Here is an 18,635-nt window from a genome sequence, read left to right as displayed (position 1 = left end):
GAAGAAATTTTAAGAGCACCATAATTAATCCCGATGTTAATTCCATCAATTTTCATATGATTTGGCAAAAAAGATAAAAATACTAATTTTGAGGTATATAGAAATATTCAAATAAATGAATATGGCATACAACATGTATCACAACAAGACTAAATGATTAGGCTATAAACACTTTAGTAAAATACTCAGAATTGCTATTTTGAAGATAAATTTCTTCTGTTATCATTTGTTAATTGTAAGAATATTTTCTTGATAGGCACTAAAATTAGGTTTAGGAAAAGCATGAACATAGAATATATATTGTTAAAGTCTAGCCTTCTCCATTTAAAAATTTTTCTTTTAAAATCTGAGAAAACACAATCATTTAATTTTGTGGATAAATATTGCATGCAAGGATGTGATTGAAAGGGCGGGCCTACACTGGCTGACTCCATCTTGTTCTGTGTCCTTCACCTTGACCACACCTCCTCCCCTTGAGCAACCCCCTCCCCCACCTGCCTAACCGAACTGGGACCCTCGGACCCTTCCCCAGCCAATCGGCTGACGCCATAGCCATTACCTCACCAACTGCCCCTAGGCCCCAATAAAACCTTTGTGCTTTTGAAACTCGCTCTCTCTCTGGTATCTCACCGCTGCGTCGGTGCAGGTAGGGGATTGAGCTCGAGCTAGCTCGAATAAAGGCTCTTTTGCTTTTACATCGGACTCGGCTCCCTGGCGGTATTTGGGGAACATGAATTCTGGGCATAACAGTGATCAGAAGTATCCCATGAAAGGACAACTCAAGAATTGGTTGGTGAAAATGTCCTTGTAAAATCGAAATTATGCAGGTCATCAACTTGCATATTAAGACAAAAAATTAAAGTTCTGTCAATGTCATACTGATGGGGAAAAAAGTTTACATTTAACCTTTTACTAGTTACATATTTTCCTAAGGACTCAAGTTCTACACCATGGAATAAATAATGGAAAAATAAAGTAATTCTTACAGGATCATTTAATAGTTGTACATTGTTTTTTGTTTTTATTTTTGGTCTGATACTTAAATTGCTAACTCATGTCAAGGGATTAAAACACATATGTACACTCATTTCATATTTAACTTTTTATTTAGTTTCCTTAAACAAAGAGTTTTCTAAGAAACAAATTAAGGATAGAAAAATCGATTTAGATTATATTTTTTACATTTTTTTACGTGCGTGCACGTGTGTATATTTGTTTCTACCTAAGACTTAAATAGAACTCTGGCAGTAGCCACGGTTGAAACAGGCAACCGTCTGCTACTAACCATATTGTGAATTTCCATTTTTTTCTTCACTACAGTAATTCAGCCATTGTGCCAGAAAACGATCACGTAGACTATTGACACAGCCAAGCACTTCACCAGTAGACGGTCCATTTCCAGAGGAGAAAACTTTACTTTATGACTCTTACGTAATCCCTAAATGAGTTTCAAATGTCCGCGTTTGGAAAATAAAGCCCAAACCCAAGCCCACGTGGGCACCGGTCAGGTTGCCATGTGCCTCCACAGCACAGAGGGCGGTGGGTGGGCGCCGGGACTGTGGCTGTGCTTGCGGGTCAGCAGAAGGGGCGGGGCGGGCTGATCAGCCGCGTGCCCCTCCCCCCATCGCCCCGTCACCCCATCGCCCCGTCACCCCACCGCCCCGCCGCCCGCGCCGCCCCTACTCCCTGCAGGCCCGGAGCTCAGGGCCAAGCGCGCGAGCGGCCGCCATTCCGCAGCCAACCGCCATCACCGTGTCAAGGCCGGCAGGACGCGCAGTGCTGCCTGTCCTGCTGATCCTCTCAGGCCTGGGCCGGCTGACCTCCGCCGGCCATCGTGAGTGTAGGACCTGCTCCGTAGAGGGTCACCTGTCACAGAGCCTGTGGGCGTGGCGGGCTCCAGAAGCTTGCTCCAGAACCCTGTGCCCGGCTGGGGGGAGCCCTGCATCCCGTCAGAGCCCGCCTAGAGTCAGGGTCCTGCGGGGCCTGCTGCTGGGAGGGCTCAGAACAGGACTGGGACAGTTGTCCTCACGTGCCTGACCCTGCACTTGGAGGAGGGGGCGAGCAGCTTCTGGGAGGTGGGGTCCCCAGAGCAGCTCTTCTTCACCTATTGGGGCGGAGGTCAGCAAATCCCAAAGTGTCTCTGGAAGGTGGTAGGGTCACGTCCCATTTCTAGGTAGCCTCTTCTGGAATGCACAAAGTCTGATTCCGTGGTGGGAGCATGCCTGCGTGTGTGTGTGTGTGTGTGTGTGTGTGTGTGTGTGTGTATGAGTTCGTGGAAGTTCAAAGAGTGATGTGAAGTGGCAGGACCAGTGAAGAATAAGGATGCTGGCAGGCACTGGGGAATGCTTACAGGCGTTTTCCTTACTGCAGATCCTGAAACATCACTTCTACAAATTACAGTGCCACGGAAGATAGAGACAAACACCGATGGTGAAGTTTCAGAAACGCATGTAATTAAGAAATCACTTCTTTTTTGAGTGCTTTATTTTTACTGGACTACGTGACCCAAATCAGCCCATGCATATATTCCTTTGAAATTTTGTGTTCTAATTGCTGTGTTAAAGTGTCATTTTGTCTGAATGAAAGCAGGTGTCTTGATTTTTCTTCATTTCCCAATGAACATTATGAAATATTTTTAAAACACAGACTCAGAAAAAAGTGCCCCAAATCCTTATCACACAAAATGTTATATACAGTCTACTGGACTTTTTGTCTAGAAAATATGGACATTTAAATATTCTGTATAAGTGAGGTCATGATAAAATTTATCTTGTCATTTTAAAATGACAATATATAAAGAATGCCTATATTTGCTCATATATACATATATAAATCTTTGTTAAAATGTAAGTACTGTTATTTTTCATATGATTACAATAAAGCATGTACATTGTCAAATCTAGGTAGCACAGAATGTTTTTTCAATGGTAAAGCTCTTTTAATATTAGCATGATTTTTATGAATAATTCATTAAGTATAATTTCTGACATTTGTGTAACATATATATTATTTGTGCCCATTATTTTTTCTTATTTATATTTTAAGTATTTAAATTCCAGGTAGTTAACATACAGTGTAATATTAGCTTCAGGTGTAAATTTAGTGATACAACACTCACATCCAACACCTGGTACTCCTACAAGTGCACTCCTTAGTCTCCATCACCGATTTACCCATCTCTCCCCTCCTCCCCCTCTGATAACCATCAGTGTGTTCTCTATAGTTAAGAGTCTGTTTCTTGGTTTTGCCCTTTTTTCTCTTTTTTCCTCCCAGTTTGCTCTTTTGTTTTTTTCTTAAATTCCACATGAGTGAAATCATGTGGCATTTGTCTTTCTCTGACTGACCTGCTTAGCTTAATACTCTCTAGCTCCATCCATGTCCTTGCAAATGGCAAGATTTCATTCTTTTTTATGGCTGAGTAATATTCCAGTGTGTGTGTGTGTGTGTGTGTGTGTGTGTGTGTGTGTGTGTCTGTATCACCTTAATGCATTCATCATCAATGGACACTGGGGTGTTTCCATAATTTGACTATTGTAGACAATGTTGTTATAAACATTGGGGTACTTGTATCTCTTTGAAATCGTATTTTTGCATTCTTTGGGTAAATAACTAGTGGTACATTTCCTGGGTCATAGGGTAGTTCTAGTTTTAACTATTTGAGGAAACTCCATACTGTTTTACCACAGTGGCTGTACTAGTTTTCATTCCTACTAACAGTGTAAGAGGGTTCCTCTTTGTCCACATCCTGGCCAACATATGTTGTTTCTTTAGCCATTTAGCCGTTCTGACAGGTGTGAGGTGCTATTTCATTGTAGTTTTGATTTACATTTCCCTGATGATGAATGATGTTGAGCATCTTTTCATGTGTCTGTTAGCCATCTGGATGTCTTCTTTGGAGAAATGTTTATTTGTGTCTTCTACCCATTTTTAAATTGAATTGTTTGCTTTTTTGGTGTTGGGTTTAAGTTCTTGTTATGTTTTGGTTACTAACCCATTATCAGATATGTCGTTTGCAATATCTTCTCTCATTCTGTATGTTGCCTTTTAGTTTTGTTGGTCTTCCTCATTGTGCAGAAGCTTTTAATTTTGATGAATTTAATTTTGTTTTCCTTGCCTCAGAAGATATATCTAGAAAGAACTTAGTCAAAGTTGAAAAAATTACTGTGCTCTCCTCTGGGATCTTTATGGTTTCAGGTCTCACATTTAGATCTTTAACACATTTTGAAATTATATTTGTGTATGGTGTAAGAAAGTGGTCCAGTTTTGTTCTTTTGCATATTGCCATCCAGGTTTCTCAACATCATTGAAGAGACTTTTTCCCATTGGATATTCTTTCCTATTTTGTTGAATAAATTGGCCATATAATTGTGGGTTTATTTCTGGGTTTTCTATTCTGTTCCATCGATTACGTGTCTATTTTTGTGTCAGTACCATACTGTTTTGATCACTCTAATTTTGTAATATAACTTGAAGCCTGGAATTGTGATGCCTCCAGCTTTGCTTTTCTTTTTCAAGGTTGCTTTGGCTATTCGTGTTTTTTGTGGTCCATACAAATTTTAGGAATGTTCATTCTATATCTGTGAAAAATGTGATTGGTGTTTTGATAGAGATTACGTTGAATGTGTATATTGCTTTGGGTAGTATAGACTATATTTTATATTTGTTCTTCTAATCCATGAGTATGAAATATCTTTTCATTTCTTTGTGATGTTTTCAGTTTCTTTCATCAGTGTTTTATAATTTTCAGGGTACCGGATTTTCACCTCTTCAGTTAGGTTTATTCCCAGTGTCTTATTGTTTTGGGTGCTAAATTTCATTTAAATTAATGGGATGGATTCTTAATTTCTCTTTCTGCTGCTTCATTATTGGTATATAGAAATGCAACTGGTTTCTGTACATTGATTTTGTATCTTGTGACTTTACTGAATTCATGTATGTGTCAGTTCTAGCAGTTTTTTGGTGGCATCTTGTAGGTTTTTCTATCTAGATAATCATGCCATCTGCAAATAATGAAACATTTAGTTCTTCCTTGCCAATCTGGATGCCTCCTATTACTTTTTGTTGTGTGATTGCTGAGGCTGGGACTTCTAGTACTATGTTAAATAACAGTGGTGAGGGTGACATCTCTGTCTTGTTCCTTACCATAGAGGAAAAGCTCTGAGTTTTTCCCCTTTGAGGATGATAATTAGCTGTGGGTTTGTCATATATGACCTTTATGATGTTGAGGTATGTTCCCTTTAAGTCTACTTTGTTGAGGGTTGTTATCATGAATACATATTGTACTTTGTTGTATGCTTTTTCTGTATCTATTGAAATGATCATATGGTTCTTTTATTAATGTGGCATTTTATTAATCATGTTGACTGATTTGTGAACATTGTACCATCCTTACAGCCCAGAAATAAATCCCACGTGATTTTGGTGAATGATTAATGTTTTGTTGGATTTGGTTTGCTAGAATTTTATTGAGCATTTTTACATCCATGTTCATCAGAGATATTGGCCTATAATTCTCTTTTTAAGTTGAGTCTTTATCTGGTTTTGGTATCTGATTTTGGTATGAGCCAGGGTAATGCTGGCTCATAGAATGAATTTGGAAGTTTTTCTTTCTTCTCCATGTTTTGGAATAGTTTGAGAAGAATAGGTATTAACTCTTTTTAAATGTTTGGTATGATCTGCCTGTGAAGCCATCTGGTTTTTTGTTGGGAGTGTTTTGTTTACTAATTCAATCTCTTTGCTTGTTATTGGTCTGTTAAAGTTTTCTGTCTCTTCCTGTTTCAGTTTTGGTAGTTTAGATGTTTCTAGGAATTTATCCATTTCTTCCAGATTGTCCCAATTTGTTGACATACAAATTTTCATAGTACTCTTATAATTGTTTGTATTTCTGTGGTGTTGGTTATTATTTTTATAATCTCATTTCTATTTTTATTTACTTGGTTCTTTTCTCTTTTCTTTTGATAAGCCTGACTAGAAGTTTATCAATTTTAAAGAACCAGCTCTTGTTTTCATTGACCTATTGTTTTTTGTTTTTGTTTTTTTTTTAATTTCTGTATCATTTATTTCTGCTCTAATCTTTATTATTTCCCTCCTGCTGGCTTTAGGCTTCATTTGCTATTCTTTTTCTAGCTCCATTAAGTGTAAGGTTAAGTTGTTTATTTGAGATTTTTCTTGCTTCCTGATGTAGGCCTGTATTGTCATGTACTTCCCTCCTAGGACCACTCTTGCTGCTCCTAAAGGTTTTGGATCATTGTATTTTCATTTTCATTTGTTTCCGTGTTTTTTTTTTTTTTAATTTCTTCTTTGCTTTTCTGGTTGACTGATTCATTGTTTAGTAGCATATTCTTTAACTTCCATGTATTTGTGCTCTTTCCACATTTTTCTTGTGGTTTACTTCTGGTCATAGTGTTGTGGTTAGAAAAGGCACATGATATGGTTTGAGGATTTTTGTATTCAGGCCTGATTTGTACCTAATATGAGATCTGTTCTGGAGAATGTTACATGTGTATTTGAAAAGAATGTATATTCTGCTGTTTTAGGGAGTGTTCTGAATATATCTCTTCAGTCCCTCTCACCCAATGTGTCATTCAAAGCCATTATTTCCTTGTTGATTTTCTATTTAGTTGATTTTCCCATTGATGTAAGTGTGGTGTTAAAAGTGTTCTACTATTACTGCATTATTATCAATTAGTTCCTCTACGTTTCTTATTGTTTTATGTATTTGGATGCCTTCATGTTGAGTGCATAAATATTTGCAATTGTTATATCTTCTTGTTGGATTGTTTCCTTTATGATGATATAGTACCCTTCATTGTCTCTTGTTACATTCTTTCTTTTAAAATCTAGTTTATCTAAGTAATGCTACTCCAGCTTTTTTTTTTACATCCATTTGGGTGATAAATATTTCTCCACCCCCTTACTTTTCTTCTGCAGGTGTCTTTAGTCCTAATATTAGTCTCTTGAAAGCACCATATACATGGGTCTTGTTTTATTTTCCATTCTGACACCTATGTCTTCTGATTGCAGCAGTTAGTCCACTTGCATTCAGAGTAATTATTGATAGATATATATTTATTGCCATTTTATTACTTGTTTTGTGTTGTTTCTGGTGATTTCTCTGATCCTTGTCTTTGTCCCTTTTTGTCTCTCCTTTACACTCACAGAGTATCCTTTAATATTTCTGGCAGGGCTGGTTTAGTGGTCATGAATTCCTTGGGGTTTTGTTTGTCTGGGAAACTCTTCATCTTTCCTTCTATTCTGAATGATAGCCTTGCTGGATAAAGTATTCTTGGCTGCAGATTTTTCCCATTTGGCACTTTGAATATATCATGCCACTCCCTTTAGGCTTGCCAAGGCTTTCTGTGGAGAGATCTCTAGCTAGCTTTATGGGTCTTCCCTTTTAAAATAAGGACTTATTTTGTCTTTCTACTTTTAATATTTTTTCTTTATCCCTATGTTTTGCAAATCTATGGTATGTCTTGGTGTTGGCTTGCTTTTGTTGATTTTGCTGGAAGTTATCTGTGCTTCCTGGATCTGAATATCTGTTTCCTTCCCCAGATTAGGGATGTTTTCAGTTATTATTTCTTCAAATAAATTTTCTTCCCCCCTTTCTCTTCTTCTGGGACTCATAGATAGCACAGAGAATTGTTGAGAAGGTGAATGAATGTCTATCTCAGTTTCTAAAGATAGTAAATTTGAACTGAATTAGTTTTTAGATATATGCACACTCATATTTTTAATTTTTGTAATTATTTATAGGTTTGGTATAAGTCTGCAATCTTGATATTTGGTTTTCTTTTTTCTTTCCCAAATACATTTTTTGACTCAGGTAGAAATACAATATCTGCTTATAGATTATATTTATAATCATGAAGTTATTTGAATTAATAATTTAAATAAATTGCCAGAAAATCTTACTAGTCAAATGGTTTTAAGTTTTTGGACAATATTCAAGGAAAGATGATGTGCCTTTTTCAGAGACTAGAACACGAGAAGAACATAAGTTAATTCTTCAGATCACTTAATAATGCTTTAAAATATTAATGTACCTTTGATAGAGATCAAATAAAGTATCAGAAAAGGAAATGACAGGTTCTTAAATCACTTAACTAAAATATTTAAAAAGTAAAAGTAGCAAATAATTGTAGAACTTTATGACCAAGTAGATTTTCTCTCTGTTGAAGGATGTGTGAATACTAGAAAACTTTATTAAATTAACCTACCACACTAACATACTTCAAATATCAGTGAATGTATCCAAAAGAACATCTCAGATAATTATTCCACATTCACACATACATATTCACCAAATACACATATAATACTCCTCTTTGGAATAGAATAGCCTCAATGTGCTTAAATGGATCCAGGGAACAAGGACAGCACCAACCAAAGCCATCTGTAACTAAATCATCCTTAATGTTTTACACATTACAGCATTCCATTTTAGGATCAGACTAACACAGGAGTGTCTATTATTTCCATTTTATTCAGTAATTTAAAATATAAAAAATTAAGAAAATAAAAATTAAAAAAGTAGGGTTTAAATGGTAAGACAGAGAGACCAGCTATTACATAGACCATATTTTTGCTTCGAGTACCTTGGATATATGGTGATGTCATTACCTATCTAAAATCCAGAATGTAGAAGGCAAATTATACAGATTTATTCTCAACAATAGAAAGAGGAGAGCTACTAAAGAAGTAGTACTTAAATCAATTTGTTTTCCATTTAGTTTGCATCTAGACAATTACCGTTAACAATGCCTATTGTGAAATAAATTATTTGAGAGGCATCTTTATGTTAGTACATCTCTGAAAATTGAAACTTGATTTTATCCTCAGAATGCATCTTTAAATTTTAAATGATTATGAAACATTTTTTAAAAAACATTTTTAAAAACCTGAAATATCATAAGTAAGCTGGTGTGACTATAATAATATCAGATAAAGAAGTATTTCTAGAGATAAAAGTTACCTTAATAATAACGTGATTGATTTATCCTGAAGATACCACCATACTAAATGTGTTTGTACCTAACAACAGAGCTCCTAAGACAAAAAACTAAGGCAGAAAAATGAGAAAGAAACATCACAAAATTTGGGGGAGATTTCAACACACCTATTTCAAGAGCTGTAGGGTTACAAAAGACTGAACACTATACAAGCTTTAAAATGACTTATGCAGAAAACTGCAACCAGTGACAAAATTCATGTTTTTGCAAATGTGGGAAAATTTCTGGCATTAACTGTATGTTATGCCATGAAGAACGTGTTATGTTTTATGATTATGTCACAGATTGTATTCTTTGGGATGCAGTCTTTGAGAAAATTCCTGTGAAGGCAGTTTATTAGGGTATGCTCTTTTGATGAGCCTCTGTGGACAGGACGGGAGGAAGCAGGAATGGGGAGACAGAGACTCAACTGAGTCTCAGCAAAGTGCGAAGCTGGCATGGTCTATCAAGATCTGGAGTTGGGCTTCTCATTAACTTGGAAATTGTGACTTGGTGTGACTTTTTAGCTGAGGCAATTTCCCAAAGAGAACAGGGAGAAGTCTGTGGGTAGCACTTCTGATAGCTTAGGGATGCTTCCTTTATTCTGAAAAGAGGACCTGTGTTGTATTCTTTCCCTCTTCTTTTCAGCTTCATTATTTTCCATAATTTTATCTTCTGTATGATTCATTCCTCTGCTTCTTCCATCCTTGTGGTCATTACATCCAGTTGGTTTTGCATCTCAGTTATTGCATTTTTCATTTTGGCCTGACTAGTTTTTAGGTCTTTTATCTCTGTGGTAAGGGACTCCCTGGTGTCTTCTCTGCTTTTCTCAAGCTCAGTGAGTATCTTTATGATTGTTGCTTTAAATTCTGGATCAGGCATATTGTTTATATCTGTTTTGATTAGATCCCTGGGTATGACCTTTTGTTGTTTCCTTTTGGGATGAAATCCTTCATCTTGGCATTTTGTCTAGGTCTTTGTCTTCTTCTGTGTGTTAGGATTTCTGTTATGTTTCTTGCTCCTAAGAGTAATGGCTTTATGAAGAAGAAGTTATATATTGTTCAGGGCCTGGCACTTCAGGAAGTGTCTCTGGTGTATGCTGTATCCACTCTGCTGCTGTGTTTTGGCTGCTCTTTCCCTCACGTTAGTCCTTGGTAGACCTTCTCCTTGCCTACAGTGGGGAGTGTTTGGACCTTGGCCAGAATGTGGCAAGTTTTAACTAGGTGTGCTCTGGTCTGCTTATTGAAAGAGACCTGATACTATTTCCAAGAGCTGAAGCTTTGCATAACTCTGTGGTCAGTAGACATAGTGCATGCAGGGGTTTGGTGCTGGTATTCTGGGGGAAAGGCTCACTGCTCTTGGTCTCAGGCACAGTTGCCTGAGAAAAGCAGCATCTGTAGGGGGTTGGGGTGTAAGTGGTTTAGGCTGCCAGTGTTGGCATTGTACTGCTTACTTAAGTTTATGCAGAGGAGTGGGAGAGAATAATGGCTCTAGCCAGCTCCATCATCCCCGGAGAGGTTGAGTTTGTACCTGCTGCTGTCTGGAAAGCCCTCCCAGAAGGGTGAACAATCTCCCTTTGTGTGTCCCAGGCATCCCTCAGATTGCTGTCTTGACCCTGTTTGTGTCTGGGCCACCTGCCCCACCAGCAGCGTGGGGCACTTTGGGCTCTATCCCAGTCAGGCAGCTGAGTTTTAAAACTCCAAACTTTAGGGACCTGGCCTGGTGTGCACCTGTGCTGGTCCTTTGGTGGGGGAGTCTCGCTGCTTTTGTACTGATGCAGGTTTGTCCCGGAAGGGCAGTCCCATCAAAGTGCAGGGGTGTGGAGTTTGGAGTAAAGCACAGCAAAGAGCAGGTGTCCAGGTTAGCTGCCGTCAGCAGGTGTCCCCACACCTATGCTGAGGGGCAGGGGAGGTCAATGGCACTCACCAGCTCTTTTGTCCCCAGAGAGGCAATGCCACCTGTCCCCGATGTGGTCCAAGAGGGTGAAATTGTCTCTCTCAGTGCATCCTAGGGAGATCCTCAGATTGTCTCAGCCCGGGCTATCTTCCCTCTTTCTCCACAGGAGCAAACTCTAAAACTCCAGTCTTTGAGCCTTGCTGGTTGTAAAAACTCAGGAAAATACCCGTCTCATTTTTCCAGTCATTGGCTTTGGGAGAATTGTTTTCCTTGTATGATCCCCTATGTGCTCCTCTCTCTGTCTTTCTCTCTCTCTCCTCTCTCTGTAACCAGGTCTCCCTCCCCTCTGTAGCACCTGCAATCCATTTTCCTGGAAACCAGGTCTCTGCATCTCCTACCTTCCACAATGTGGTCTCTTCTCTCTCTCTAGTTGTGCGTTTTGGTCTGTCAGTTTTCAGATGGATATCTTGGGTAGTCAGAATGATTTGATACTTATCTGTGTTCAAATGATAAGGCAAGCTTTGGGTCTTCCTACTACTCTGCCATCTTAGCTCCCCACAACCTGTGTTATATTCTTTAATTTTTAATTTATTTGGGCTAGAAATTGCAAAGTAGAAAGAAGATAATTAAGGGGTGCCTGGATGGCTCAGTTGGTTAGGCATCCGACTTCAGCTCAGGTCATGATCTCACAATTTGTGGGTTCAAGCCCTGTGTCAGGCTTTGTGCCTGACTTCATATTCTGTGTCTCCTTCTAGCTCTCTGCCCCTCCCCCTCTTGTGCTCTTTCGGTCTCAAAAATAAGTAAACATTTAAAAAAAAGATGAATTCAAGTGTCTTCAAAGATTACCCAACATTCCTAAATGTACCCATTTCAAATTAAAATTTCATATGACAATAAATGCTAATGACCAATGCTCTTAGTTTTAAAATATATTTACCCTCCTTAATTTTAGTGAAATTTAATTATTATTCGTTCTGTCATACATGATGAGATTGAAGAAAGATAGCAACATACATGTATATATAATTTTGAGACGTGTGTGATACCATCTATGTTTGTACGAAAGAGTACTTACATTTAAAAAAATTATGGCTTCTGACTTAAGAATTTTAAATTTCTATTAATTACTTTCTCTCTGAATACTTTGCTGTAGGTCATGTATGCCATCAAAATTGACAGGAAAACATATACTCTCCATCTTGAAATACAGTAAGTGGCCATTCTTCTTTTCATATACTTTTCAGTTTCTTCAAGTTTTACAATCACTACCCTAAATTGAGCCTAAACAAGATCATGACTATTATATTTAACATGTTACATCTTTGTGATTCAAGTCAGATTAGAATTTCAAGTCTTCATCTTGAGATTTTAAATTTAATTTTGGAGCCAAATTCTGATTTAATGATGTAAATATTAATGTGTAATTAGGTAAATTAAAATTACTCTATGTAACTCCTTGAAATATAACCACAATAGCAATAATTAAAGGAATAACTGTATTTGTCCCTGTTTAATTTTGTTCGCCTTCATGTCATTTTATATATTTATGTGATTTTAAGCATTTAACTAAATATTATGCCATAATTTTTTTCTTATCTTGGTGTAATATATAATTTAATCTCTTAAATTTTCTGTTTCCCACTTTTGCTCTTTGAGGAAACCAGTATTAATAATCTTATGTGTATCTTTCCACAATTTTCTATTCTTTTTAAAAAATGTTTATTACTAGGGTGCCTGGGTGGTTCAGTCAGTTAAGTGTCTGACTCCGGCTCAGGTCACGATCTCACGGTCTGTGAGTTCGAGCCCCGCGTCGGGCTCTGTGCTGCCAGCTCAGAGCCTGGAGCCTGCTTCAGATTCTGTGTCTCCCTCTCTCTCTGCCCCTCCCCCACTCACACTATGTCTCTCTCAAAAATTAATAAACATTTAAAAAATTTTAAAAATGTTTATTATTTTTGAGCAGGGTGTAGTGGCAAAGAGAGGGACCTGAAGCAGACTCTGTGCTGATAGTAGAGAGCCTGTTGCAGGCCTTAAACTCTTGAACTGTGAGATCATGATCCACGGCATCTAAGTCAGATGCTTATCCAACTGAGCCACCCAGGTGCCCTTCTACCATTTTCTATCTAAATTTCATCTTTCCCTTAAATAAAAATATAGAAACCTATTTTTTTTAAGTTTGTTTTTACACAGTTGGAAATAGTTTTGCTGCTAGCAGGTCTTATTTAATAATGTTCATTTTCTGGCTCTATGTATATATTTTAACTCATTCTTTAATAGATAGCATTCTGTAGTATGTAATATTGACACATAAGTTATTTCAAGGAATTATCACTTAAGAGTACTGCAGTAAACATCCTTGTATGTAAATTCTTATGTAATAGAGGTTTTCTTTTGTAGGGTTGGTATTAAGAAATGGGTTTCTGTAACAAGAAGTATGAGTAATAGTAATAATAGTGACAACAACAACAACAAAAGTAACAGACATTTAAGGAGCACATGCCATTTGCCAGGTGTATTTCTAAGCAATTTGCATGTAGTAACTAATTTAATTTTCACAACAACCTTCTTTATTACTCACATTTTATATTAAGATTTTGAGAGAGATTTTCAGTTTCTGGAAAGAAAGTAGCAGTTTAGATTTTCAAAAGCATGCAATATGTGCTAAAATATTATATCACATCTTCGTGTCAATTTGTATTTCCCTAAACATCTTCTCTAAACAGTTATCAGCTATTTGTAGTTTCTTATTTCCAGTTGAATATTTATTTTTCAGAGCAGTTTTAGGTTCACAGCAAAATTGAGTAGATGGTACAGAGAGTATCTGTATACCCTGTGCCTCCCACCCCCCCACACATGTATAGCCTCCCCATTATCAACATGCCCCACCAGAGTGATACATTCATTATATTTGATGACTCCACATTGACACATCATTATCACCCAAAGTCCATAGTTTATATTTGTCTTAATTTTTCTATATTGACTTTTTTCTTTTGATTAAAAATTAAAAAAGGAAAATTCTTAGAATAATATGTATCACTATGAATGACACACATGCAAGCATTTTATTTATGTATTTTTCTAAAAAGCATATGTGGCAAATAATAGTGAAATCTATTATTCCCATGCCTAGATATATTCAGTTCTTTCACTCCCCAGTGCTAATCATAGTTATGATACTGATATATATTCTTCTGCCATAATTTTATCATTCATCTGTATGCCTAGAGATTAAGAATCACCATGTTTTGACTATTACTTTATTTATTTATTTTTTTTTTAATTTTATTTTTCAACGTTTTTTATTTATTTTTTGGGACAGAGAGAGACAGAGCATGAACGGGGGAAGGGCAGAGAGAGAGGGAGACACAGAATTGGAAACAGGCTCCAGGCTCCGAGCCATCAGCCCAGAGCCTGACGCGGGGCTCGAACTCACGGACCGCGAGATCGTGACCTGGCTGAAGTCGGACGCTTAACCGACTGCGCCACCCAGGCGCCCCTTGACTATTACTTTAAATAGACACAAATGACACAGTACTCTTCTATATAATTTATTTATCTTAATATGGTAGACCAATAAAGTGACCCCAATTCTTTACCTTTCCCTGTATCTTCACTCTTTGCCATATAACTTTGAGTTTCTGTCATCAAGAGGTAGAATATATACATCTACCTCAGCCTCCCCACTCCCAGCCCTTGGATATGAGTTTACTTATGCAAGGCCAATTTCATGGGTATGTGGTCCCCCAGGACACTATGGTTAGACATGCCCTGTACATGGTTTCATTCTCTGCTGTTGCTGCCCTGAGATTCTTAATACTTTTGAACAAGAGACCTCATATTTTCATTTCACCAGGGCCCTGCAAATCATGTAGCCCATTCTGTGGCTATGTGACTGACTTTGGCCAAAAAGATGTTTAGCTGACTTGATTCAAACAGAGGTTTGAAAAAGCTCCCCTGCGTTCCTGCTCTCCATCTTGTTTGTCTGCCATCCCCATGAAAATATGCTGGGGCCAACTTTCTGGGCGATGGAGACAGGTGGGGCACAGCCAAGGTGCCCTAATCATCTCTAGATCAGCCAACATTCAGCTGAATCCCAGACCATTGAGCAAGCCTGGCCGCCATTAGCAGAACTGCTAAGGCTACTCGTACTTGACCCAGAAGTGTGAGCAATAGATACTTATTATGTTATTATGTGTAGTTCTGGTTTTGAGGCTGTGCTTTTTGTGCAACATTTTGCATAACATTTTTATTTGAGAGTCATTTATACAGATTTGTGCAGAATGAGTTAATTGATTGTAAATACATATGTAATATATATAAATCAAATAAATATATCTCATTTATTATTTATTCAGCCATTCGTTCTCTTTATTGACTAGGCCTCTAATTCTGTTCTCAGCAGACAAAGTATCTTTGACACATTTATTGAATTATTTATTTTTAACTGTCATTATTTTAGTTTGACTGTCTTTTTTTTTCTCTGAAATGGTCTCCTTTGAAAGTTTATTAACTTTTTAACTTGTTAAATTTTCTTGAAATAATGATTATTTTCTGTAATCAATTTCTTCAACTTCCTTAGGAACTTGCTTTTAAGTTTTGCCTTCTTCCCTTTTGTTGTTAATTTTCCTTACATTGGATATTGTTTTCCCTTGAATGATCATTTGTATTTCTGTTACTTCACTAAGGCAGACTTTTTTATTGTTTTGTGTAGAAGCAAAAGTATACATTTTTACTAAGGATGAATAAACTTGTAAACTAAACTGTTATCCTTTTAATTGTGCTTGTCAGAAACCTGTTGAAATTCCTTTTCCTGGGAAATGATTCTGGATTTCCATTTCCACCACCTCCATTTACATGCTTAGTTACTAAAATGTGGCTCTGCTTTTTTGCCACATGTTCTAGGTACTTGCATCTAAACCAACCCAGGCGACTTGGCGTGTCCTTGAATATATGTACAATATGAGCTGATGAATACCAGTCTTTTTTTCTGGGAAGCTCTGTGGTTTTGTTATTTGAATTGAGGAAAAGGGAAAGCTGTCAGGAATGAGAGATGATAAAGCAGGTCTGGAAAGAGAAGTGGTGAAAGCAAACACTCTGTGAATGTTCTAGTCCTTCCTTGATTCTGGTCTTGAACTGCCCTTTGATATTTGGATCCTTGAGAAACCCTGGCAATAAATAATGGTGTCAGATTGTTCCATAAGAATCACTATCTTCTATGTAAGAAGATTAAACTTCAGTACCATTTATATGAGGTTTATCTATAGAGATCATTCAGCTTACAGAATTTGAGCAAAACACTGGTCTTCCACTTCTAAGCAAAGTCTTTAAGAACTATTGTGTGCCTCTACACTTCCTTTTCTCTTTCTGCTACAAGAAGCATGTTCCAGGGGTAAGAGGTATGTCTTTACCCAGGTTCTAGAATGAAAGTAGTGTGGAATTGACTCTGTAATAAACTTGTAAAGAACAATCATTGTTTTAAGGCATTGAGAATTCTGGGATTGTTTTTACCAAAGCATAATTTCATGGAAACTGACAGGAAAAGCATATATTTTTTTATTACCAATCCATGGCTGTTTGTTAGCAAATACTAACATATTTATGACATGAGTTTTATTGGTCATTGAACGTAAAAGAAATCTTTGCCATGGGAATCTGGAAGTCCTAGTTTCTACTCTACATAAATCTATGTCATTATGGTGTCCCTACTGATATTATTATACTGCTTATTATTTTTTCTTATATACACAATATACTGTCAGCAAACTAGATAATCAACAGATGAGTCCATTTAATTTTTGGATATTTGAGCTTGTAAAATTGAAAGTAAATTGCTTAATATCAGGATTCTATTTTTGTTAATGTTACTATTACAATGAAATGTTATTACTTTGGTTGAATTAGGTCATTTTTAGACCCTCATTTCCTGGTGTATGCATACAACAAATCAGGAGTATTGTATCCAGATTCTTCATTTACAAAGGTAAGTTTTGCTTTCTGCTGTGTATATTTGCAGTTTTTTATATAGCTAAGGTGCCATTGGTGGGAAGAAAAAGGATGCTTTCTACCTCACAGAATTATTGGGCAAACAGATCAGAAACCCAAATATAATGTAACAATTACTATGAAGGCAGATTAAATAGAACAACTACTTTTCAGATATGGAATTTAGGAATCCCTTACCCAAAAAGGTTGTTTAAACTATCAGAGGTCTGAGAAAGAAAGTGGGTTACGGAGCAAAGAATAAGAAACCCCAAAACACAGATCATTTTAATTGAGATTTCATAGGACATGAGCAGTGGAAGAAGTGGTGGGAATTACTTTGTGGAAACACCTTATAGAAAGGGATAGTGAGGATGCAAAAGCATATTGGTTACAGAATCTGAATAGGTTCACATGTGAGACATGAGTTTGTGTTGTTCCCAAAATGCAGATAGGAGTCAAGAAATTTTAAGTATGTGAGAAAGTTAGCTTTAGTCTGTGAGATATGTGTGTGTGTGTGTGTGTGTGTGCGTGCGTGCGTGCGTGCGTGTGTGCGTGCGTGTGTCTGAACAGATGATTGGGAAGAAGTAAATGCAAGTGAAGGATAAGATTCTTCTGCTACATTGCAACTGAGAGAAGATGAAAATAAAAATCATTAGTACATTGTCTTTTTCACCACTTGCAATTAGAAAGCAGAACAAAATACATGAGAATCCTATTTTGAGACATTTGACAATAGGCTGATCAGGAAGTTTTTCTGAGAGAAAAGAAAGCCCAGAAAGTGAGTCATATTCAACTTGGCCCTCTGACTGAGGATAAAGTCTTAACCAGAGCATAGGGAGTTGGAACCAAGCAGAACTCAAAGAATTTGGAGTTCAGTGCTGCTGAAGCAGCTGGAAAGGGCATGACACAGGACCAGAGAAGAGGGGCCATCAGATGTATGATTTTTTATGGGGAGGGGAGTTATGCTTATGTCCCTTACTAAAGATTAGGCTGCCTATGTGCTGGATAAAACTCTACTGAAGGGCAGAGAGTAAAATGGAGATAATACTAACAGTCAAACAGTATTGGGAGATGTTGGATTTTCAGCCCAGAGAGAGTAAGGTGACTTTGCTGACACCCTAGACATTCAGCTGAGACCAGAAAGGCTAATTCTTAGGAGGAAGGACCAAACTCTAGGGTAAGAGATACTCTTATCACCCCAGTTCCCTACCCAAGGCCTAAAACTTAGCAACAAGAAGATTAAGGAAGGTTGCCATTAAATTAATTGCCTTCCAATACAAAATGCAAAACTCTGCAAAGGGTTAAAACATAGTAGATGAGGGGCGCCTGAGTGGCTCAGTCGGTTAAGCATCTGACTTCGGCTCAGGTCATGATCTCACGGTCCATGAGTTCGAGCCCCGCGTCGGGCTCTGGGCTGATGGCCAGAGCCTGGAGCCTGCTTCCGATTCTGTGTCTCCCTCTCTCTCTGCTCCTCCCCCGTTCATGCTCTGTCTCTCTCTGCCTCAAAAATAAATAAACGTTAAAAAAAAAAAATTTAAAAAAAATAAAAATAAAAAATAAAACATAGTAGATGAAGGAAATAATGCATATAAGGGTAGAAATCAATGAGATAGAAAAATGAAAAAGAATAGAAAAAAAATTTAAGCCCAGAATTTAGTTCTTTAAAAGGACTAACAGCATTAATAACCCCTAGTAAGGCTAAACTAGCACAAAACAAAATTCCATCACTATTAGGAATAAAAGGATATATGATTAGTCATACAGAAA

General features: G+C 37.3%; 1 protein-coding gene across 1 annotated transcript in view; it reads left to right on the top strand.

The window, feature by feature from the left end:
- The first annotated feature begins 730 nt into the window (after positions 1-730).
- Positions 731-18,635, top strand: part of LOC132692929 (A disintegrin and metallopeptidase domain 3-like) — a 114,795-nt gene continuing 96,890 nt past the window's right edge. Inside the window, exons 1-5 of the mRNA XM_060655776.3 lie at positions 731-793; positions 1,477-1,840; positions 2,371-2,450; positions 12,040-12,095; positions 16,788-16,866. Of these exons, the coding sequence (XP_060511759.3) occupies positions 731-793; positions 1,477-1,840; positions 2,371-2,450; positions 12,040-12,095; positions 16,788-16,866 (642 nt within the window). The remainder of the gene's footprint in view (positions 794-1,476; positions 1,841-2,370; positions 2,451-12,039; positions 12,096-16,787; positions 16,867-18,635) is intronic.

This window comes from Panthera onca, chromosome B1 (assembly GCF_046562875.1).
Source record: "Panthera onca isolate mPanOnc1 chromosome B1, mPanOnc1 haplotype 2, whole genome shotgun sequence".
In the NCBI taxonomy this organism is placed as follows: domain Eukaryota; kingdom Metazoa; phylum Chordata; class Mammalia; order Carnivora; family Felidae; genus Panthera; species Panthera onca.
This window is presented reverse-complemented; position numbering and strand designations above follow the sequence as displayed.